The 22,687-nt window shown below is 65.0% G+C and overlaps 4 protein-coding genes across 9 annotated transcripts; 3 read left to right on the plus strand and 1 right to left on the minus strand.

Moving 5' to 3' along the window:
• Nucleotides 1-505: 505 nt before the first annotated feature.
• LOC135310725 (E3 ubiquitin-protein ligase HUWE1-like) lies at nucleotides 506-8,635 on the plus strand (the record flags this gene model as incomplete). Its single annotated transcript, XM_064439680.1, has 8 exons — nucleotides 506-623; nucleotides 716-856; nucleotides 2,605-2,892; nucleotides 5,037-5,142; nucleotides 6,086-6,203; nucleotides 6,275-6,456; nucleotides 6,557-6,747; nucleotides 8,419-8,635. Coding segments are annotated over 8 exons (1,247 nt in total), but the record flags the coding sequence as incomplete, so codon positions are not given.
• A 634-nt stretch (nucleotides 8,636-9,269) lies between these two features.
• On the plus strand, nucleotides 9,270-13,001 carry GNL3L (G protein nucleolar 3 like). Its single transcript, XM_064439662.1, is given in 16 exon segments — nucleotides 9,270-9,366; nucleotides 9,444-9,481; nucleotides 9,613-9,714; nucleotides 9,808-9,924; nucleotides 10,030-10,101; nucleotides 10,198-10,333; nucleotides 10,433-10,536; nucleotides 10,655-10,799; nucleotides 10,880-10,967; nucleotides 11,056-11,233; nucleotides 11,786-11,928; nucleotides 12,155-12,285; nucleotides 12,371-12,492; nucleotides 12,578-12,639; nucleotides 12,641-12,749; nucleotides 12,855-13,001. Coding segments are annotated over 16 exon segments (1,653 nt in total). The 5' UTR covers nucleotides 9,270-9,353; the 3' UTR covers nucleotides 12,948-13,001.
• An 835-nt stretch (nucleotides 13,002-13,836) lies between these two features.
• LOC135310719 (non-structural maintenance of chromosomes element 3 homolog) lies at nucleotides 13,837-16,164 on the plus strand. Of its 3 annotated transcripts, none has more exons than XM_064439671.1 (11): nucleotides 13,837-13,885; nucleotides 14,321-14,376; nucleotides 14,466-14,567; nucleotides 14,671-14,734; nucleotides 14,846-14,925; nucleotides 15,009-15,103; nucleotides 15,212-15,291; nucleotides 15,369-15,411; nucleotides 15,501-15,563; nucleotides 15,847-15,961; nucleotides 16,063-16,164. In XM_064439671.1, the coding sequence occupies exons 2-11, from the start codon at nucleotides 14,335-14,337 to the stop codon at nucleotides 16,132-16,134; spliced, it is 756 nt and encodes a 251-aa protein (XP_064295741.1). In that variant the 5' UTR covers nucleotides 13,837-13,885; nucleotides 14,321-14,334; the 3' UTR covers nucleotides 16,135-16,164. The 3 variants fall into 3 exon arrangements, with proteins under 3 accessions (XP_064295741.1, XP_064295739.1, XP_064295738.1); XM_064439669.1 differs by lacking the exon at nucleotides 13,837-13,885 and adding an exon at nucleotides 14,096-14,169; XM_064439668.1 differs by lacking the exon at nucleotides 13,837-13,885 and having other exon boundaries at nucleotides 14,223-14,376.
• Nucleotides 16,165-16,180: 16 nt separating this feature from the next.
• Nucleotides 16,181-22,503, minus strand: PFKFB1 (6-phosphofructo-2-kinase/fructose-2,6-biphosphatase 1). Of its 4 annotated transcripts, none has more exons than XM_064439664.1 (14): nucleotides 21,862-22,503; nucleotides 21,321-21,446; nucleotides 21,135-21,231; nucleotides 20,960-21,026; nucleotides 20,766-20,840; nucleotides 19,018-19,074; nucleotides 18,779-18,900; nucleotides 18,454-18,661; nucleotides 17,239-17,385; nucleotides 17,038-17,142; nucleotides 16,813-16,942; nucleotides 16,634-16,696; nucleotides 16,439-16,503; nucleotides 16,181-16,310 (listed from the first exon to the last, which is right to left on the minus strand). In XM_064439664.1, the coding sequence occupies exons 1-14, from the start codon at nucleotides 21,887-21,889 to the stop codon at nucleotides 16,251-16,253; spliced, it is 1,350 nt and encodes a 449-aa protein (XP_064295734.1). In that variant the 5' UTR covers nucleotides 21,890-22,503; the 3' UTR covers nucleotides 16,181-16,250. The 4 variants fall into 4 exon arrangements, with proteins under 4 accessions (XP_064295734.1, XP_064295736.1, XP_064295733.1 ...); XM_064439666.1 differs by lacking the exon at nucleotides 21,862-22,503 and adding an exon at nucleotides 21,663-21,780 and having other exon boundaries at nucleotides 18,454-18,529; XM_064439663.1 differs by lacking the exon at nucleotides 21,862-22,503 and adding an exon at nucleotides 21,663-21,780.
• Nucleotides 22,504-22,687: the final 184 nt, after the last annotated feature.

Below are 22,687 nucleotides of genomic sequence, written 5' to 3' on the forward strand. Positions count from 1 at the left end.
GATTCAGGGGGAGCTGGGGGCTATGGGGGTGGCTTTGGGAGGGGTTTCGGGGGGCTTTGGGGGGAGCCTGGGGCTTTGGGAAGGGATTTGGGGGGGATTTGGGGGGGATTGGGGTGGGATTTAGGGATTTGGGGGATTTGGGGCCATGGGAAGGGATTTTGGGGGGATTGGGGGGGATTTGGGGCTTTGGGAGGGGTTTTAGGGGGCTTTGGGGGGGCCTGGGGCTGTGGGAGGGAGTTGGGGGGGGGCTCTGCAGGACACTTAGGCACGTGGGAAGGGGTTTCGGGGGGCTTTGGGGAGGGTTTGGGGGGGGGCCCTGGGGGGACCGCGGGGCCCGGGGCAGGATTTGGGGCGCAGGTTCGTGTCAGCCCTGAGGAGACAAGGGTTAACTTCGGGGCACCCCAGAATCGCCCCTCCCCGGCGGTCGGGGGGGGGGCGCCCACATGTCGGGGGGGCCCCCAAACCCCCCCCAAACCGCCCCCCTCATGGCGCCCCCCGCCCCCAGAGACCCACCGGACGGTGCTGAACCAGATCCTGCGCCAATCCACCACCCACCTGGCCGACGGCCCCTTCGCCGTCCTCGTCGACTACATCCGCGTCCTCGACTTCGACGTCAAGCGCAAGTGCGCGGCTCGCGCGGGGGCGGGGGGAGGCCGCGGGGGCGGGGGCGGGGGGCGGGGGGTCCCTGACGCCCCCCTCCTCTCTCCCCGCTCAGGTACTTCCGACAGGAGCTGGAGCGGCTGGACGAGGGGCTGCGGAAGGAGGACATGGCCGTCCACGTCCGCCGCGACCACGTCTTCGAGGACTCCTACCGCGAGTTACACCGCAAATCCCCTGAGGAGATGAAGAACCGCCTGTGAGACCCCACCCAGAGACCCCCCAGAGCCCCCCCAGACTCCCCAAATTCCCCAGACCCCTCCCAAATCCCCCCAGACACCCCCCAAATCCCCCAGGCCCCCCCCAAATCCCCCAGACTCCCCAAATTCCCCAGGCCACCCCCAGACCCCCCCAATCCCTTCAGACCCCCCCGAATCCCCTCAGACTCCCACCAGTCTCCCAGACCCCCCCAATCCCTCAGACCTCCCCCAAATCCCCCAGAACCCCCCCAAATTCCCCAGACCCCGCCCAATCCCCTCAGACACCCCCCAAATCCCACAGACCCCACCCATGCCCCCCCCGAATCCCCCAGACCCCCCCAGACCCTGCCCAAATCCCCCAGACCCCCCCAATCCCTTCAGACCCCCCCTGAATCCCCCCAATCCCCCAGACGCCCCCAATCCCCTCAGACCCCCCCTGAATCAACCTCAATCCCCCAGACGCCCCCAATCCCCTCAGACCCCCCCTGAATCAACCTCAATCCCCCAGACGCCCCCAAATCCCCTCAGACCCCCCCTGAATCCCCCCAATCCCCTCAGACCCCCCCAATCCCCTCAGACCCCCCCTGAATCCCCCCAATCCCCTCAGACCCCCCCAAATCCCCTCAGACCCCCCCAATCCCTTCAGACCCCCCTGAATCCCCCCAATCCCCTCAGACACCCCCCAAATCCCACAGACCCCCCCAATCCCTTCAGACCCCCCCCGAATCCCCCCAGACCACCCCCAATCCCCTCAGACACCCCCCCAAATCCCACAGACCCCCCCAATCCCTTCAGACCCCCCCCTGAATCCCCCCAATCCCCCAGACCCCCCCCAAATCCCCGGAGACACAACCCCAACACGGGTGTGTCTCCCCCCCGCCCCACCCCAGGTTGGGAGTTACACGAGGGTTTCGGGTCCCCCAGACCCCCCAAACACCCCCAGCCCCCCCCAAACACCCCTCCAGCCCTGCCAACCCCCCCCAGCCCCCCCAAACACCCTCTCAGCCCCCCGAAACACCCCCAGACCCTGAACACTCCCTCCCCCACCCCGCCCCCCCCAAAACACCCCTCAGGCCCCCTAAAACATCACAGCCCCTCCGAAACACCCCCAGACCCCTGGAAACACCCTCTATTCCCCCCAAAACAGCCCCCAGGCACCCCAAAACACCCCCAGACCCCTGGAAACACCCTCTATTCCCCCCAAAACAGCCCCCAGGCACCCCAAAACACCCCCAGACCCCTGGAAACACCCTCTATTCCCCCCAAAACAGCCTCCAGGCACCCCAAAACACCCCCAGACCCCTGGAAACACTCTCCACTCCCCTGCCGAAACACCCCATAGGCCCCCAAAACACCCTCTAGTCTCCCTGAAACACCTCTCAGGCCCCCAAAACACCCTCTAGTCTCCCTGAAACACTCCTCAGGTCCCCTGAAACACCCCTCAGGCCCCCAAAACACCCTCTAGTCTCCCTGAAACACCCCTCAGGACCCCCAAAACACCCCTCAGGCCCCCTGAAACACCCCTCAGGTCCCCCAAAACACCCCTCAGGCCCCCAAAACACCCTCTAGTCTCCCTGAAACGCCCCTAAGCCCCCCCCCAAAACATCCGCAGCCCCACTGAAACACTCCCCCAGCCCTTCTAAACACCCTCCACCCCCCCTAGAACACCCTGCAGCCCCCCGTACCACCCCCAGGCCCCCCAGAACACCCCCCAAAACGCGCCCCCGTCTGCCTGTGCCCCCCCCAGGTACATCGTGTTCGAGGGCGAGGAGGGCCAGGACGCGGGGGGCCTCCTCCGGGAGTGGTACATGATCATCTCGCGGGAGATGTTCAACCCCATGTACGCCCTGTTCCGCACGTCGCCGGGCGACAGGGTCACCTACACCATCAACCCCTCCTCCCACTGCAACCCCAACCACCTCAGCTACTTCAAGTTCGTGGGGCGTATCGTGGCCAAGGCCGTCTACGACAACCGTCTGCTCGAGTGTTATTTCACCCGGTCCTTCTACAAGCACATCCTGGGCAAGTCTGTCCGGTAAGAGGCGGGGGGTGCCTGGGGTGCCGAGCGCCCCCATGGGGTGTTGAACCCCCTTCTTGGGTGTTGAACCCCCTTCTTGGGGTGTTGAACCCCATTCCTGGGGTGTTGAACCCCCTTCTTGGGGTGTTAAACCCCCTTCTTGGGGTGTTGAACCCCATTCCTGGGGTGTTGAACCCCCTTCTTGGGGTGTTAAACCCCCTTCTTGGGGTGTTGAACCCCATTCCTGGGGTGTTGAACCCCCTTCTTGGGGTGTTGAACCCCCTTCCTGGGGTGTTGAACCCCCTTTTTGGGTGTTGAACCCCCTTCTGGGGTGTTGAACCCCCTTCTTGGGGTGATGAACCCCCTTCTTAGGGTGTTGAACCCCCATCTTAGGGTGTTAAACCCCCTTCCTGTGGTGTTGAACCCCCTTCTTGGGTGTTGAACCCCCTTCTTGGGGTGATGAACCCCCTTCTTAGGGTGTTAAACCCCCTTCCTGGGGTGTTGAACCCCCTTTTTGGGTGTTGAACCCCCTTCTTGGGGTGTTGAGCCTCCCTTCTGGGGTGTAGAACCCCCCCAGAAGGTGTCGAACCTCCTGGTGGGGTGTTTCACCACCCTCACAGGATGCTGAACCACCCTCACGGGGTGTTGAATGTCTCCAGAGGGTGTTGAACCACTCTCATGGGGTGTCGAACGTCCTGGTGGGGTCTTGAACCCCCTCGTGGGGTGTTGAACTTCCCGGTGGGGTGCTGAGACACCTCAGAGGGTGTTGAAGCCCCTTCTCAGGGTTTTGAACCTCCCTTCTGGGGTGTAGAACCCCCTTTTTGGGGTGTTGAACCCCCCTCAGAGGGTGTCGAACCTCCTGGTGGGGTGTTCAGCCCCCTTTTTGGGGTGTTGAACTGTTCTCATAGGGTGTTGAGAACCTCTTGGGGGGGGGGTGTTGAACCACCCCAGTGGGGTGTCGAACCTCCTAGCAAGGTGTTGAACCCCCTTTTTGGGGTGTTGAACCTCCCTCATGGGGTGTAGAACACCCCCAGGGGATGTTGGGCATCCCAGTGAGGCACTGAACCCCCTTCTCAGGGCATGGAACACCCTCACCGGGGTGTTGAACCTCCCTCATTGGGTGTCAAACCCCCCCTCAGAGGGTGCTGAACCCCCTTTTTGGGGTGTTGAACCTCCCTCATGGGGTGTGGAACACCCCCGGGGACATGTCAAACCCCCCTCACAGGGTGTCGAACCCCCTTTTTGGGGTGCTAAACCCCCCTCAGAGGGTGTCGAACCTCCTGGTGGGGTGTTGGATGCCCCTCGTGGGGTGTTGAACCCCCCCAGTGGGGTGTCGAACCTCTTGGCGAGGTGTTGCACCCCTCTCAGAGGGTGTTGAACCCCCTTTTCGGGTGTTGAACCTCCCTCATGGGGTGTAGAACACCCCCAGGGGGTGTTGGACCTCCCGGTGGGGTGTTGAACCCCCTTTTTGGGTGTTGAACCTCCCTCATGGGGTGTAGAACACCCCCAGGGGGTGTTGAACCTCCCGGTGGGGTGTTGAACCCCCTTTTTGGGTGTTGAACCTCCCTCATGGGGTGTAGAACACCCCCAGGGGGTGTTGAACCTCCCGGTGGGGTGTTGAACCCCCTTTTTGGGTGTTGAACCTCCCTCATGGGGTGTAGAACACCCCCAGGGGGTGTTGGACCTCCCGGTGGGGTGTTGAACCCCCTTTTTGGGTGTTGAACCTCCCTCATGGGGTGTAGAACACCCCCAGGGGGTGTTGGACCTCCCGGTGGGGTGTTGAACCCCCTTTTTGGGTGTTGAACCTCCCTCATGGGGTGTAGAACACCCCCAGGGGGTGTTGAACCTCCCAGTGGGGTGTTGAACCCCCTTTTTGGGTGTTGAACCTCCCTCATGGGGTGTAGAACACCCCCAGGAGGTGTTGGACCTCCCAGTGAGGTGTTGAACCCCCTTCTCAGGGTGTAGAACCCCCCCGGGGGGGTGTCGAACCCCCCCTCACGGGGTGTGTCACCCCCTTTTTGGGGCGTAAAGCCCCCCCTTGGTTGGTCAGCGGGTGCCGAAGCCCCGTTTTGGGGTGGGGGGCGTGGTGGGGGGGCGGCGGAGCCCCGGCTGCCGCTGTTCCCGACGCGGTGCCTGACCCCTCCCCGCAACCCCCGGCGCAGCTACACGGACATGGAGAGCGAGGACTACCACTTCTACCAGGGCCTGGTCTACCTGTTGGAGAACGACGTCTCCACCCTGGGCTACGACCTCACCTTCAGCACCGAGGTGCGCGTCACCCCCCGGGGGAACCCCCGCCCCCCCCAAAGCAGGGTGTCGGGGTGCGCCCCCCGCCCCAAATCGCTCCCCCCCGCCCCCGGGGTTGAGCCAGCGCCGCTGCTGCTGGGGAAGGGTCCGCGTGCTCTGGGGGCGCCCTCTGGGTTTGGGGGTGTCCCCTGTGTCCCTGGGGTGTCCCCAAGTCCTGGGGGTGCCCTCCTGGTTTGGGGGTGTCCCCTCTGCCCTGGGGGGCCCTCTGGGCTTGGGGGTGTCCCCTGTGTCCCTGGGGGGCTCTCCTGGTTTGGGGGTGTCCCCTCTGCCCTGGGGGGCCCTCTGGGTTTGGGGGTGTCCCCTCTATCGCAGGGGTGTCCTCTCTATCCCAGGGGTGTCCTCGTGGTTTGAGGGTGTCCCCTCTGCCCGGGGGTGTCCCCAAGTCCTGGGGGTGTCCCCTGTGCCCCGGGGGTGCCCCCTCTGCCCCGGGGGTGCCCTCCTAGTTTGGGGGTGTCCCCAGGGGTGTCCCCAAGTCCTGGGGGTGCCCTCCTGGTTTGGGGGTGTCCCCTGTGCCCTGAGGTCCCCTCCTGGTTTGGGGGTGTCCCCAAGTCCCAGGAGTCCCCTCCTGGTTTGGGGGTGTCCCCTGTGCCCTGGGGGTGCCCCCTCTGCCCTGGGGGTGCCCTCCTGGTTTGGGGGTGTCCCCAGGGCTGTCCCCAAGTCCCAGGAGTCCCCTCCTGGTTTGGGGGTGTCTCCTCTTCCCCAGGGGTGTCCCCAAGTCCCAGGGGTCCCCTCCTGGTTTGGGGGTGCCCCCTGTGCCCCAGGGGTGTCCCCTCTATCCCAGGGTTATCCTTGTGGTTTGAGGATGTCCCCAAGTCCCAGGGGTGTCCCCAAGTCCCGGGGGTGCCCTCCCGGTTTGGGGGTGTCCCCTCCCCGCTCCCCGGTGACCCCCCCCGGCCGCCCCCAGGTGCAGGAGTTCGGGGTGTGCGAGGTGCGGGACCTGAAGCCCAACGGGGCCAACGTGCTGGTGACGGAGGAGAACAAGAAGGAGTACGTCCACCTCGTCTGCCAGATGCGCATGACCGGTGAGCCCCGGCGGGTTTCGGGGGGGCGGGGGGGGGTCCCTAACAGCCGCCTGACCCCCGAAACCCCGCAGGAGCCATCCGGAAGCAGCTAGCCGCTTTTTTGGAGGGTTTCTACGAGATCATCCCCAAACGTCTCATCTCCATCTTTACGGAGCAAGAGTTGGAGCTTCTCATCTCGGGGCTGCCCACCATCGACATCGACGACCTCAAGGCCAACACCGAGTACCACAAATACCAGGGCAACTCCATCCAGGTGGGCTTCGTCCCCCCAAAAAAATGTAAAAAAGGGGAAAAAAAAAACCAAAACCCCAAACCGGCTCCTTTTGGGGCTGATGGTTGCGTCTTACCCCCAGATCCAGTGGTTCTGGCGAGCGCTGAGGTCCTTCGACCAGGCGGATCGAGCCAAGTTCCTGCAGTTCGTGACGGGGACGTCCAAGGTGCCGCTGCAGGGTTTCGCCGCCCTGGAAGGGATGAACGGCATCCAGAAATTCCAGATCCACCGCGACGACCGCTCCACCGACCGCCTGCCCTCCGCCCACACCTGGTACGGGCGCGGGGGGGCACGGGGGGGGCGCTGGGGGGCGTGGGGAGGGGGCGCTGGGGGGACGGGGACACAGGGACGGGGCACTGGGGGGACATGGGGACGTGGGGAGGGGGCACTGGGGGGACGGGGACACAGGGACAGCACACTGGGGGGACATGGGGGCGTGGGGAGGGGGCACTGGGGGTACATGGGGACGTGGGGAGGGGGCACTGGGGGGACAGGGACACAGGGACAGCACACTGGGGGTACATGGGGGCGTGGGGAGGGGGCACTGGGGGGACAGGGACAGGGGGACGGGGCACTGGGGGTACATGGGGACGTGGGGAGGGGGCACTGGGGGGACAGGGACACAGGGACAGCACACTGGGGGGACATGGGGACGTGGGGAGGGGGCACTGGGGGGACGGGGACACAGGGACAGCACACTGGGGGTACATGGGGGCGTGGGGAGGGGGCACTGGGGGGACAGGGACACAGGGACAGCACACTGGGGGGACATGGGGACGTGGGGAGGGGGCACTGGGGGGACGGGGACACAGGGACAGCACACTGGGGGTACATGGGGACGTGGGGAGGGGGCACTAGGGGGACGGGGACACAGGGACAGCACACTGGGGGGACATGGGGATGTGGGGAGGGGGCACTGGGGGGACAGGGACACAGGGACAGCACACTGGGGGTACATGGGGATGTGGGGAGGGGACACTGGGGGGATGGGGACACAGGGACAGCACACTGGGGGGACATGGGGGCGTGGGGAGGGGGCACTGGGGGTACATGGGGATGTGGGGAGGGGGCACTGGGGGGACGGGGACACAGGGACAGCACACTGGGGGGACATGGGGATGTGGGGAGGGGGCACTGGGGGGACGGGGACACAGGGACAGCACACTGGGGGTACATGGGGACGTGGGGAGGGGGCACTGGGGGGACGGGGACACAGGGACAGCACACTGGGGGTACATGGGGGCGTGGGGAGGGGGCACTGGGGGGACAGGGACAGGGGGACGGGGCACTGGGGGTACATGGGGACGTGGGGAGGGGGCACTAGGGGGACGGGGACTCAGGGACAGCACACTGGGGGGACATGGGGACGTGGGGAGGGGGCACTGGGGGGACAGGGACACAGGGACGGGGCGCTGGGGGGACATGGGGACAGGTCACTGGGGTGGGAGGGGGACATGGGGACACGAGGACAGGGCACTGGGGTGGGAGGGGGACATGGGGAGGGGGCACTGGGGGGATGGGGACACAGGGACAGCACACTGGGGGGACATGGGGGCGTGGGGAGGGGGCACTGGGGGTACATGGGGACGTGGGGAGGGGGCACTGGGGGGACGGGGGGGACATGGGGGCACAGGGAGGGGGCACTGGTGTGACAGGGACATGGGGAGCGGGCACTGGGGGGACGGGGGGACATGGGGAGGGGGCACTGGGGGGACATGGGGACGTGGGGAGGGGGCACCGGGGGGACAGCACACTGGGGGGACATGGGGATATGGGGAGCGGGGACGGGGCGGCACGCAGGGGACAGCGCAGACCACGGCACTGCCGGTGCCCCCCGGGCGCCATCCGGGGCCAACCCTCAGCACAGCACCCCGTGGTGCTGCGGGGGGTGGGGGGTGACGGTGACACCCCCGTGTGACCCCCGTGTGTCCCCCCCACCCCCAGCTTCAACCAGCTGGACCTGCCGGCCTACGAGAGCTACGAGAAGCTGCGGCACATGCTGCTCTTGGCCATCCAGGAGTGCTCCGAGGGCTTCGGGCTGGCGTAGCCGGGGGGGCCCCCCGCCCCCCCCAGACCCCCACCCCCGCGGGGGGGGGGGGCCGCGGCAGAGATGGCAAAGGATCTCTATAAATATATATATATATATTTTTTGGTTTCGGTGGCTTTTTGTTTTTCTGGGTTCTTTTTTTTCCCCCCACCCACCCCCCCACACCCTCCCCCCCTCAAGTCCAAATTTGGGTTTATTTTTGCTCTGTTGGAGGGGGGGGAAGATCCCCCCCCTCCCCCCCACCCCGTGTTGGGGTTTTGGGGGGGACGGGGATGGTGGGCAGGGGGGGAGAAGGGTCCCCCTAAATTATATATAAGAGGTTTGGTCCCCTCCCCCACCCCGAAATTGAGAGAAAAAGTTAAAAAAAAGGAATAAAGTGCACTCTTGGTAAGGGCAGTCCCGGTCGTTCTTGGGGGGGGGCTGGGGGGGCATGTGGGTGATGGCGGCCGCCACGGGGGGAGGGAGGGGGGGCGGCCATCTTGAGTGTGGCAAGTAAACGACCGCTACACGCGCGCTCTGTCCGCCATCTTGAGTGTGGCGGGGGCGCAGCGGCCATCTTGAATGCGGCCTTAAGTACCGCCTCCCCGGCCTGCGTCCGCCATCTTGAGCGCGTCATGAAGGGCCACTGCCCCTAAAGTGCTCCCGCCATTTTGGGTGTGGCAGGTGCACTACCATAGGGCCGGCTCGTCCGCCATCTTGGGTGGGCGGCGGCCATCTTGGGTGCGGCAGCGGCCGGAAAGAGGCGGTGCTTAACCAGGAAGAAGCGGAAGTGACGCCGCAGCGAGGCGGACGGGCACGTTACCGGCGTGAGCGCTTTACCGGGGGCGCAGCCATGACCCGCTCCCGTGAGTCCTGGGGGGCTGAGGGGATTGGGGGGGGGCGGCTTGGGGGTCCCCCCGTTTCACTGTACCCCTCTCCGCAGGGCGACAAGTGGAGGCCGCCCGGAGGAAGCGGGTCCAGGTGAGGGGCGGGGTGTTACCGGCCCCCCGCCCAAAACCGTCGGGGGAGGGGAGGGGGGGGGGTGAGTACCGGCCCGGTTTGGGGGTGCAGCCCCCCCCAGTACCGAGTGTGCGACACCCCTCCCCCCGTAGGGAAAACGGGTGAAGGCGGCGGGGAAGAAGGACCCGGGGGTACCACAGCTGGGCCGCTTCGCCGCGCACGTCCAACAGCAGAACGAAAACAAGCAGAAAAGGGTAAAAATAACGCAAAACGGAGAAGGGAGGGGTTTGGGGTTCACACCCCCACACACACACCGGGTTCTGAACCCCCAAAACGCGTCCCCGCAGGCGGCGGAGGCGCGACGGCGGCGGGACGAAGCCCGGGAGACGGAGGTGAGCCGGCGGCGGAGCCTGGCCGGGCTGCGGCACGACGCCCTGCGGAGGCAGCGGGAGTTCGAGCGCAAGGTGGGCTATCGGGGTAACCCCCTGTTTTGGGGTAACCCACTCCCCCCACCCCCCCCCCACCATGGTTTTGGGGCTCCCCAGCCGTAACAACGGGGTGCGGCGCAGGAGGAGGCGGCGGCGCGGCCCGAGGAGCAAGAGGAGGCTTCGCTGCGGCAGTACGGGCGGGAGCTGCGCAAGGTCAGCGCGGGACGCTGCGGGGGGCCGGGGGGCGTTTGGGGGAGGGGGTCGCGCCACGCCCTGAACCCCACCCTCTTGGGGTTTTTTTTTTGGCAGGTGCTGGAAGCGTCCGACGTGGTTTTGGAGGTGTTGGATGCCCGCGACCCCCAGGGGTGCCGCAGCCCGCAGCTGGAGGCCGCCGTCCGGCGGGCCAGGCACCGCCAGCGCCTGGTCCTCGTCCTCAATAAGATCGGTAATAAGGGGGTTTGGGGGAGGGGGTTTGGGGGGGTCCCCGTTTTCCCCAGGGGACGGGGAGACACCCCGTTTTCATCTCTCGCCCGACACGCGACAGACCTGGTGCCTCGGGACGTGGTGGCGGCGTGGCTGAAGCACCTGCGAGCCGAGTTCCCCACGGTGGCGTTCAAGGCGTGCACGCAGCAGCAGAGCCGCAACCTGGTGGGGGTCCCTGGAAAACAACGGGGAGGGGGTGGGTTTCTTTGGGGGGGTCACAGGGTTTGTGGGGACAGCGGGGAGCCCCCCCTCAGCCCGTTGAACCCCTCCCCCCCCCCCGCAGAAGCAGAGCCGGCTGCCGGCGGCGACGGCCCCGGAGGAGGTGCTCGCCGGCGGGGCTTGCGTAGGCGCTGACTGTTTGCTCCGCGTCCTGGCGAACTACAGTCGTTCCGGGGAGGTGAAAACGACCATCACTGTGGGTGTTGTGGGTGAGTGGGGGAGGGGGTGTGTAAGGGGGGCGGGCAGGTTTTGGGGACCCCCACGCTGATCGCTGCCCCCCTCCCCTCAGGGTACCCCAACGTGGGCAAGAGCAGCCTCATCAACAGCCTGAAACGGAGCCGGGCCTGTGGGGTGGGGGCGGTGCCCGGCGTCACCAGGTGAGCCCCGCCCTGGGGAGGGGCCAGTTAGCCCCGCCCTGTGTGGGAGGGGCTTGAGGTCACGCCCCTTTGACCCCACCCTTCCCAGGTGCTTGCAGACTGTGCAGCTGGACCGGCACATCCAGCTGTTGGACTGTCCCGGCGTCGTCATGGAGACGGGGGCCCCCCCCGCCGCCGCCCCCCTGAGGGGAGCCCTGGCCCCCCAGCGCCTGCGGGACCCCCTGAGCCCCGCCGCCGCCATCCTGCGCCGCTGCCCCCCCGAACAGGTGGGTGGGGACCCCCCCTTGGGGACTCAGGCTTGTCGCCATGGCAACTAGGGGTGTATGGGGACACCCCTGGGGACCTAGGCCTGTTGCCGTGGCGATTAGGGGTGTCTGGGGGTACTTAGCCCTGTTACCATGGCAACTAAGGGTGTTGGGGGGCTCAGGCTTGTCACCATGGCAATTAGGGGTATCCAGGGACCCCCCCCTTGGGGTGTCAGGCCTGTTACCATGGCAACTAAGGGTGTTGGGGGGCTCAGGCCTGTCACCGTGGTGACTAGGGGTGTTCAGGACCCTCCTTGGGGCCTTAGGCCTGTTGCCATGGTGACTAGGGGTGTTGCAGAACCCCCTCTGGGGGGGGGCTCAGCCCTGTTGCTATGGGGACTGAGGGTATGTCGGTTCTTTTGGGGGTACCCCCCCGCCTTTGGCATTTCTACCCCACTTTGTCCCCAAAGCAGGGAGCCAAAGGGAAGGGTGGGGGCCGTGGGGTGACAACAGCCTGTGAGGAGGGCGACAAGACCCCGCACGCACCCCCTGACCCTGTGTGTGCCCCCACAGCTGAGCGAGCTTTATGGGGTGCCCCCCTGCAGCGACCCCCAGCAGTTCCTGTCCCACCTGGCCCGGCGACAGGGTCGGCTCCGTCCCGGGGGGCTGCCGGACCCCCGCGCCGCCGCCGTGGCCCTGCTCTGCGACTGGACCAGGTGGGTGAGGGGGGGGCAGCTACATTTTGGGGGGGGTCCCCCAATTCCCTGACCCACTTTTCCAGGGACTGGAGGGGGTCTCCCCACTCCCTGACCTCTTTTTCAGGGGTTGCAGGGGGACTCCCCACACCCTGGCTCACTTCTGGGTGGGGTGTTTCCCCACACCTTAGCCCCTTTTTTGGGGGGTCGGGTCTCCACCCACCCTGGCCCACCTTTCGCCCCACAGCGGGAAGATCTCCTACTACACCCACCCCCCCAAAACGCAGGGGGTGCAGCTGGAGGCCCAGATCCTGACGGCGCTGGGGCCGGCGCTCGACCTGGAGGCGCTGGAGAGGGGTGATGCCGAGGCACTGGCCGGTGAGTAGTGGTGAGCATCCCCCCCTCCCCCCCAACTTTCCACCCTGGGGTGACCCCCCCAAAAGCTCACCTGGCCTCCCCGCAGCTGTCCCAGCGACGGTGACAGGCATCGGGTTGTCCCCGTGTGTCCCCGAGGCAGAGGAAGAGGAGGAGAAATCAGGCGAGGAGGAAGAAACAGCCATGGAGGATGACACCAGTGACCTGGAGGTGCAGAAGGAACTGGGGGTTCACCGAGGGTCTTTTCTGGGGAGGGGGGGAGGTGATGTGTTTATCTTTGATCCCCCCACCCCAGGTCGGCGCGGTGACAGTCGAGCTGAAGCCCCGGGTGAAGACGGGGGGTGTCGGGGAGGGGTCTGCGCCCCGTGCCCCCCGTTTGGAGGAGGTGGCCACCCTCCATCCCCTGCTACAGGGCCAGGGGCTACGGGCTGCCAGCAAACGGAGGAAAAAGCTGCAAAAAAGAGCGGGTGAGCAAAGGCACCCCCTTTTCCCCACACCCCAAACCCCCCTAGATCCCCCCAAATCCTCCTTATCCCCCCCCAGACTGAGACTGTCCCCCCTTTTCCCCCCAGAGAAAATCGCCACAAAGCTTTCGGAGACACTGGAGGCGGCCATGCAGCTCTGAGAACGAGGTGTTTGCAACAGAGGTTTATTTTGTTTATTAAGTGAAAAAATGGTTTTAAAAAAAGCTGCTTTTGTAAATAAAATCATGGGCAGAACAGCAGTGTGAATTGGGGGGTTGGGGTCCTGGGGGTCTCTTGCCCAGGAGGTTGGATTGTGAAGGCTTGGGTGGGGTGGGGGGGGGAGAGGGTCCCCCAAATCCACATGGAGGTTTGGGGGTGAGGGGCACTCACCCTATCTTATCAGCTGGGGGGATAGACTGGGGATGTGAGACCCCCCCACAATTTAGGGGGGACCCTGTTTTTCCAGCTAACTCAGCAGAGGCAATAGTCAGTAAACCCCAAAATTTTGTTCAAGTGGGGCTCAACTGGGGGTGGGGCAGTCAGAGAGGGGGGCACCCCCATTATTTAGGGTACCCCAATTTGACCTCCTAGCATTCCCCATCCGCTATAGGGCAGCTTATGTTCACCTTGACAGGAAATTACCCCCCCCAGCCCTGCCAAACACCCCAAAAGCCACCCTGGACCCCCACCATCATGCCCCAATGTCTCCCTGCTCCCCCAAAACCCCTTGTACCACCCCCAAAGGGAACAGGGTCACCTACTGCATCCCCCCCAAGTTGCCTGCCTTACCCCTTATGGCATCTGCAGCTGTGCAGGTGGGTGATGAAGGCTTTGCTGGGGTTGTGGGGTGCAGGGTGTCCCCCACCATGGGCCAGGGCCGGGCTGAGGGGGTGGCTGCAGGCAGCGACCTCCCCTCAGCCTTGGCCGCCATTTTGTTGCTTCTTTCTCCCTGAGGGAAGGGATCTAGAGGCCCCTTATTAGAGGCAAGGGCAGCACAGGTGCTTTAAATACCTTTACTTGGGCAAGGGGAGAGGTAAAATCTATCATTTTGGGTTGTTTGGGGGTGTTTTTATCTTGTTTTTAAGGGTTGAAGCGAAGCTGCGCCGCGTTGGCCGCCATTTTGAGGCCCTGAGAGGAAAGTGAGGCGGGGGGCACGCGCAGCGCTTTTCCCGCTCTTTTGGTTTTTGCCACCTGAAGGGAGCTGCGGGGCGCGAGGCGAGCCTCGCGGCCGCCGACACGTGCAAGGGTGGGAGGAGCGAGGGAGGCCGCTCGGCCAATCGCGGCGCGCGAAGGGGCGGTGGGTGGGATGGGGGAGGTGTTAGGGCCAATAGGGGGTGGGGCGGCATGGTGTGGGCGGGGCCGCCGCGGGCGCATGCGCAGAGGCAGGGAGAGGGGGGCGCAGGCGCGGCGTGAGGGGTTGCGGGTAATGGCGGCGGTGCCCGGTGGATTAACAGCTCGGGGCGGGGGGGGGGGGTCCGTGACCCGGTTTAAGGAGGGAAGGCGGGGAGGGGATGCTGGGGACGGCGATGGCTTCGTGATGGTTGTAGCTCGCCTGCTGCTTCTTTTATTCTCAGAACTGCTGTGAGAAATGTCTCAGAGGAAGCGTGTCAAAGGGCCAGGGTTATCTCAGGTAAGGGGCTCCCCCCCCCAATCTTCCCCTACTCTCTACCCTGGGTGTGGGGTCCTCCTCAGCAACATCTCCCTGGTTTCTCCCCACAGGGGGACGATGGGGATGAGGATTTCAACGTGAGCCAGACACCGACGCACAGCCAGGTGCAGAGGAATCTAGAGAGACGCTCTCAGGACCAAGTAAATCAGAAGGTGGGGTTGAGGCCACCCCTTCTTCTCCCTCTCCCGGAGTGATGTGTTTTACCCCTTCTATTATTACCTATCTCTCCACCTTCCCCTCTGTTTCCCCCCACAGGTGAGCGAGCTAGTTCAGTTCTTGCTTGTGAAAGACCAGAAGAAGATCCCCATTAAGAGGGCAGGTGAGTTTAAGGGAGCCCCCTCCCAAAGCTATGGCACCCCCAAACCCTTACTGCTTCTGGGGAGTGCGGGTATCCGGGCTCCTTCAGTGATTCCCTCCCCTTTCCCTGCAGATATCCTGAAAAAAGTCATCCGGGAATATAAAGATGTTTACTCAGAGATCATCAACCAGGCGGGCAGGACCCTGCAGCAGGTTTGGGGAGGGGGGGCGTTGTTGGGTGGGGGCCGTTTGTAGGGGGGAGACCCTCTGCTAGATTAACCCTTCGCCTTTTGCAGGTATTTGGGCTGCAGCTGGTGGAGATCGACACCAAATATCACATCTACATCCTCATCAGCAACCTGCCCCGTGCCGAGGGGGAGAACCTGCGCCAGTGAGGGGCTGGGAGACCCCCTGGGTGATTCTGGGGAGGGGGGTAGACCCCGTTGGAGTGTCCCCCCTCCCCACTCAGGTGGGTGACACCCCTCTCCATCTGCCACAGGGACAACCAGACGGCCAAACTGGGGCTCCTCATCGTCATCCTTAGCTTCATCTTCATGAAGGGCAACTCGGCCAAGGACGGTGAGCCCCCCAAAACCCCCCGCCCCATACCCCAAGTCCCCTTCGCACCCCCTTCACGTTGACACCCGCTTTTCCAGGCGCCGTGTGGGAATTCCTCCGCCGGCTCCGACTGCAACCAGGGTAGGATTTTGGGGAGGGGGGGGGGAACAGGCGTAACAGGGGGTACGGGGCTCGTTGCTGCCGCACCTCATTAACCCCACCGCCCTCAGGGAGCGACACGAAGTCTTTGGGGACGTCAAGAAGCTGGTGACGGAGGAGTTTGTGCGGCAGAAGTGAGTCTGAGGGGAGGTTGTTTGGGGGTTCCCCCTGCTTTTTCTCGGGCTTTGGGGGTGTCCCCCCCCCTTTCCTCGGTGTGCACAGAGCAGCCGCGGCGCCAGCCTTGGCCGGGCTGTTTATACCGCACCGTAAAGAAAAACCCCCTCTGCAGCCCCTCCCCGTTGCCCGGCGACTTGAGGGGTCCGTCGCGGGGCCGGGGAGCGCTGGACACCCGCCTTTGGGGTCCCCCAAAATGTGTTGGGGGGGCGGGGTTCACCCCACACACCCCGTTTTGTGCAGATACTTGGAGATCACCCCCATCCCCTTGACGGAGCCCCCCGAATTCAAGTACCAGTGGGGGCCACGGGCGGTCAAGGAAACCTCCAAGAGGGACGTGCTGCGCTTCGTGGCGAAAGTAAGGCCGTTCTGGGGGGGCAGCCTTGGGTTTTGGGGGGTCCCGGGGTGCAATTTGACCCACTCCCCCCCTTTTTCCACACACCCCCCCCCTCCCCCCAGATCCAAGGGAAGGACCCCACGTTCTGGATGAGCCAGTACAAGGAAGCCGAAGCCTCCACCCCCCCAAAATAAAGGCATCTTTTTTGGGGTGCAGCCCCATAATCTGCAATCTCAATGCTTCGTAAAGGCAAGGTTTAATTTGGGGGACCCCCACCCCGGGGAGCCCCCCACCCCAACCCGGGGACCCCTCAATAGTGCTCGGGGACAGTGAGCAGAGCTTCGGCTGGAGGGCGGCTGATGTCGACGTTCTGCGGGGTGAGGACAGTGTTTTTTGGGGGGGTTCCCCAAAATTTAACACCCCCATAACCTCAGGGAGGGGTTTAATGAGGTCTGCACCCTCTTTTTTTGGGGGTGTTTTGGGGGGTCCCCTCGTTACCTGAGGTCGCTCGCGGTGGGTGTTCACCGCCTCCACGTTGAGGAAGATGGATTCCACCTCGCACCCTGGTGGAGGAACAGCTACGGCTTGGGGGGGGGAATTACCCCCATTTTGGGGGGAATTACCCCCATTTTGGGGGTACGCACGGCGGAGGGGTGGTCCCTTTTTTGGGGGGGGGTGTGCCATCCCACTCACCGTAGGCCATGGGAGTCAGCTTGAGGACGGTGTGGAGGGGACACTTGAGGTAGGGTAGCTCATCTTGAGGGGGGGGGAGGAAAGATTGAGGGGGGACACACACACGTCGGGTTTGGGGGTGCCCCCAAAACCCCCCTAATTGTCCCCAAAACCCCCCTAATTGTCCCCAAAACCCTCACCTGCACTCTTATCCAGGAAATAAGCCAGCAGGCAGCGCATGACGGCTTGGTGGCAGATGACCAACACGTTCTCCTGCCGCTCCAGCTCCATGATGACGGGCTCCAGCCGCTGCACCAGGTCCTCGTAGGACTGGGGAGGGGGTCACAGACACCCCGGGGTGAGGGGGGGGGTATCCCCCAAAACCCTGCGTGCCCCCCTTTTTTTTTCAGAGGGGGGGTTTTTACCTCGCCTTTCGGGTAGCGGTAGCGATATTTATCCTGATCCCGTAAGGCGAATTCGTGGGGGTAGCGCTCCTGGATCTCCTCGTAGGTCATCTCCTCGCAGACGCCCTGCGGGGTGTTGGTGGGGTGAGGGGGATCTTTAGGGATGGGGGGAATGGATTTTTGGGGTGTTATCCAAAAAAAAGCGGGGAGGGGGTTCCTCACGGCGTCGATCTCGTTGAGGGCTTTCCACTGCTCGTAGGGCACCCCCAGGGCTTCGGCCGTCTCGATGGTGCGTTTCATGTGGCTGGTCCAGACCTTCAGCTCCCGGATGCTCTGGCTGTGGATGAACTGGGCCAGGGCCTGGGCGTACTGGGGAAAGGGTGGGGCTAGCGGCGGACACGCCCAGTGGGTGTGGCCTCCCCTGACCACACCCCTTACACAGCCTCTTACCTCTGCCCTTTGTACACCCCCTTAGCTCTGCTCTGTGGGGGTGTGGTCTTTCCTGGCCATGCCCCTTCATGTCCCCACCCACACGGGGGTGTGGCTTCCTTTGACCACACCTCCTCCCTATGGCTCCACCCCCTCCCACAAGCAGTGGTGCTGCTTGGGGTTGTGGTCTGCTCCCTTAGCCCCGCCCCCTCATCTGGGGCCACTCCCATTTGTGCTGTCTAGGGGTGTGGCCTGCTCCTTAGCACCGCCCCTTCACCCATGTAGCCACCTATTGTGCCACATGGGGGGAGAGGCCCCCTCCATTGGCCCTGCCCCTTTGTGGCCCAGCCCATACTATCATCTGGGGGTGTGGCCTGCTCCTTAGCCCCGCCCATTGTGCCGCCTACAGGTGTGGCCTCAATCCCACCCCTTCATGTGTGGCTCCGCCCATGGTGCTACCTAGGGGCGTGGCCTCCTCCCTTAACCCCACCCCCATAGTGTCTCCCTGAGGTTTCCCATGTGGGTGTGGCCTCCCCCTTAGCCCCACCCCCTGACTTTAGCCCCTCCTGCCTGGAGTTATAGTGGTGGGTGTGGTCCCCCCTTAGCCCTGCCCCTGCCTGTAGTGATGGTGGGTGTGGCCTTCCCCCTTAGCCACGCCCCTACTTGGGGTGATGCTGGTAGGTGTGGCTTCCCCATTAGCTCCACCCCCTGTCCATAGCCCTACCCCTACCGGGGTGACAGTAGTAGGTGTGGCCTGTTAGCCCCACCCCCTGCCTGTAGCCCCACCCCACCAGGAGTGCTGGTGGTAGGTGTGGCCTCCCCCTTAGCCCCTCCCCACCTATGCTGGTGGGTGTGTCCTGCCTGTCACCCCGCCCCCTGCCCATAGCCCCGCCCCCCAGCCCTCCACTGAGCCCAAGCCCCGCTCCCTCCCCGCATCCCTTCCCCACTTGTGCCCCCCTCCCCGCAGCCCCCCCCTCAGGGGTGCAGGGCCCCCCCCCTCCCCCCCACCTTCTTCCCGCCCGGGGAGAGCCCCGAGTCGCCCCCGATGCGTCCCCGCAGGTTGAGCTGGCTCTCGCCGTGGCGGCTGAGGTAGATGGCGCGGGGAGCGACGTGGATGTTCATCAGGTAGTAGACGGTGCGGCTCTGGACGTGGCCCTGCACCCGGTTGACCAGGTACCGCAGCCCCACGTCGAATATCTTGATGTAGGACAACCCGCTTGCGCCGTGGGGGGGGGGTGTGGGGCGGCGGCATGGACACCCCGCGTCAGCCTTGGGGGGGTCCCCGAGGCCGGGACGGGTTTGGGGGGGACGGACACACGGGGTGTGGTGTCACCTGTCCAGCCGCTCGTCCAGGGGCTCGTAGGTGGCTCTGTAGCAGTCGATGCGCTTGAGGAAGTCGGCCACCACCTCCTCCTGGGCGCAGCCTCTGTAGTCGGGGCTGCTCAGCTTCACTTGCTGCCGTCAGAGGGGCAGGGGAGCATGCTTTTTTTGGGGGGGACACACACAGGGTCCCCCCCGGTGTGTCCCCCCCGGTGTGTCCCCCCCGGTGTCCCCCCGTCCCCAGGTTGTCACCTTGATGTTCTCCTCGATGATGGCGGGGTCATTGCAAATGGATTCAATGAAGAGAACCTTGGGGGGGTGGGGGAAAGGGGTCACCCGTGTCCCCCCCAATGCCATGAGCACCCCTAAAGTGGTGCCACTGCTCCCCCAATGCCATGAGCACCCCCAAAGCGGTGCCACCGACCCCCCCAATGCCATGAGCACACCCAAAGCGCTGCCATTGACCCCCCCAATGCCATGAGCACCGCTAAAGTGGTGCCACCGACCCCCCCCAATGCCATGAGCACCCCCAAAGCGCTGCCATTGACCCCCCTAATGCCGTGAGCACCCCCAAAGCGGTGCCACCGACCCCCCCAATGCCGTGAGCACCCCCAAAGCGGTGCCATTGACCCCCCCAATGCCACGAGCACCCCCAAAGCGGTGCCATTGACCCCCCCCAATGCCACAAGCACCCCCAAACTGGTGCCACCGCCCCCCCCAATGCCGTGAGCACCCCCAAAGCGGTGCCACTGCCCCCCAATGCCGTGAGCACCCCCAAAGCGGTGCCACCGACCCCCCCAATGCCATGAGCACAGCTAAAGCGGTGCCACCGCACCCCCCAATGCCGTGAGCACCCCCAAAGCGGTGCCACCGACCCCCCCAATGCCATGAGCACCCCCAAAGCGGTGCCACCGACCCCCCCGCAATGCCATGAGCACCCCCAAAGCGGTGCCACCGACCCCCCCCAATGCCATGAGCACCCCCAAAGTGGTGCCACCGACCCTCCCAATGCCATGAGCACCCCCAAAGCGGTGCCATTGACCGCCCCAATGCCATGAGCACCCCCAAAGCGGTGCCACCAACCCCCCCCCAATGCCACGAGCACCCCCAAAGCGGTGCCACTGACCGCCCCAATGCCATGAGCACCCCAAAGCGGTGCCACCGCCCCCCCCCCAATGCCGTGAGCTCCCCCAAAGCGGTGCCACCGACCCCCCCCAATGCCATGAGCACCCCCAAAGTGGTGCCACCGACCCCCCCCAATGCCATGAGCACCCCTAAAGCGGTGCCACTGCTCCCCCAATGCCATGAGCACCCCCAAAGCGGTGCCACCGACCCTCCCAATGCCATGAGCACCCCAAAGCGGTGCCACCGACCCTCCCAATGCCATGAGCACCCCCAAAGCGGTGCCACCGACCCCCCCAATGCCATGAGCACCCCCAAAGCGGTGCCACCGACCCCCCCCAATGCCATGAGCACCCCCAAAGCGGTGCCATTGACCCCCCCCAATGCCACGAGCACCCCCAAACTGGTGCCACCGACCCCCCCCAATGCCATGAGCACCCCCAAAGCGGTGCCACCGACCCCCCCCAATGCCGTGAGCAACCCCAAAGCGGTGCCACTGCCCCCCAATGCCGTGAGCACCCCCAAAGCGGTGCCACCGACCCCCCCCAATGCCACGAGCACCCCCAAAGTGGTGTCACCGACCCCCCCTAATGCCATGAGCACCCCCAAAGTGGTGTCACCGACCCCCCCCAATGCCATGAGCACCCCCAAAGCGGTGCCACCGACCCCCCCTAATGCCATGAGCACCCCCAAAGCGGTGCCAAGCGGTGCCACCGACCCCCCCCCAACGCCATGAGCACCCCCAAAGCAGTGCCTCCATCCTCACTGCTACGCTCTGGACGCCCCCAAGCAGCACTGCCAGCCCCCCCAATTCCACAAACCCCCCAAAATATTTTGTGTCCCCCCCCATAATCCACCCCCCACCCCCCCAAAAAAACCTTGTAGCCGTTTTCCTTCGCGAATTGCAGGAGCAGGGCCCGGCGTTCCCGCGTCGTGTTGGTGGCGTCGAACACCTGAGGGGTTGGGGGGGGGATGGTTTGGACCCCCCACCCCCAAAATAAGAAAACAAGGGGGGGGGAGTAGTTTTCCCCTTGTGGGGGGGTAGTTTGTGTGAAGGGCGGGGGTCTCCTACCGCCACCTGCCCCTCCCCGGAGCTCAGGTACGTGTGGACGTCCCTAAGGGCGGCCAGCGCGCACTGCCTGGGGAGGGAATTTGGGGAGGGGGCTAGCAGCTGTGCCCCCCCCCCCCAAAAAAAAAAGAAATACACCCTAAAAAAGCCCCCAGACCCACCCGCCCCCTCCCCTAACCTTCGGATTCGCATGGCTTCCTCGTTATCGTGGCGGAAAAACTCGTAGTTCTTGTAGCTCCGCACGGCTTCACGCCGGTACTGCCCCACGTTAAAGACTATGGGGTTGGGGGGGGGGTTAGGGGGTACCCCCGAACCTTCCCCCTCCCCCAAACACCCCCCACCCCCCCCCAAATAAAATACTCACCCCGTGTCGGGGTGCCGATCCAGTTAAGGTAACGAGTGAGCTTACGGGAGATGTAGGTCTTGCCGCGGGCCGGTAACCCCACCAGGATCACCATGGTGGGGCAGTTGGTAAACTGGGGTACTGAGGCTGGTGGGGGGGGGGGCTACATCAGTGTTTAGCCCCCCCCCCCGCCCCCCAAATTGCTTCTTGTATCCCCAATCCCCTCCTGCGCCCCAATTTGGGGTAGAGAAGCCTACTGGGGATGGGGGGCGGGGGGGCAAATCCCCCCCCCAACGCACCCAGAGGGTGCGTTGGGGGGGGGATTTGCCCCCCCGCCCCCCCAAAATACAGCCCCCCACTTACATCCCCGTCGAAAGCCATGGGTGCGAAGGGGGACCCACACTTTTTGCAGGGGGGTCTGCGTCAGCTCCCCCGCCGCCGCCGCCATGCCTCTTGCCCTCTGCCCACCCCCCCCCCCACCCGGTCAATGTCCCCACGGCCACCCTCTCTGCGTGTGTGTCCCCCCCCCCCCCCACCCCCTCCTTTATTTTCTGGGTTGTACCTGGGATTTTGGGTGATTTCTCCTCCATTTTGGGGGTGGGGGGGGGTGCAGGCGGGTGCTGCGGGTGCCCCCCGGGAAGGTCGGAGGTAACGTTATACCCCTGGCTGGGCGCCGGGTTGGGAGGGAGGGTGGGACTGGGGGGCGGGGGGGGGCTGTGTGCAGTGGGGGCCCCCTATGGGGTCCTGAGCCCGGCCCCTTGGGGGACCCGATCCTGTCACCCTGGGGGTCTCAGGCCTGTCCAATTGGGGGGTCCGATCCCGTCCCCCTGGGGGGGTCCGATCCCATCCCCCTGGGGGTCCCGATCCTGTCCCCTTCTGTCACCCTGGGGGTCTCAGGCCTGTCTCCTTGGGGGGTCCCGATCCTATCCCCTTCTGTCACCCTGGGGGTCTCAGTCCCGTCCAATTGGGGGACCCGATCCTGTCCCCCTTGGGGGGTCCGATCCCATCCCCCTGGGGGTCCCGATCCAGTCCCCTTCTGTCACCCTGGGGGTCTCAGGCCTGTCCCCTTGGGGGTCCCGATCCTGTCCCCTTCTGTAACCCTGGGGGCTCCTGACCCCATCCCCCTTGGGGGACCTGATCCCATCCCCCCAGGGGTCCCAATCCTGTCACCTTGGGGGTCTCAGTCCTGTCCCCCCAAGGGTCCCAATCCCAGCCCCCTGGGGGTGCCGGCTCCATCCTTGTCCCACCCCCTTGGGGGTCTCGATCCTGCATCACCCCCTCCTTGAGGGTCCCCATCCTATCCCCCTCCCCCCCGAGGGTCCCGATCCTGTTCATTCCCCCAAAGGGTCCCGATCCTGTGTCAGCACCCCACACCCCGGGGTCCTGAT

The sequence above is a fragment of the Phalacrocorax carbo genome (genome assembly GCF_963921805.1).
Source record: "Phalacrocorax carbo chromosome 29 unlocalized genomic scaffold, bPhaCar2.1 SUPER_29_unloc_1, whole genome shotgun sequence".
NCBI classification, from domain to species: Eukaryota; Metazoa; Chordata; class Aves; order Suliformes; family Phalacrocoracidae; genus Phalacrocorax; species Phalacrocorax carbo.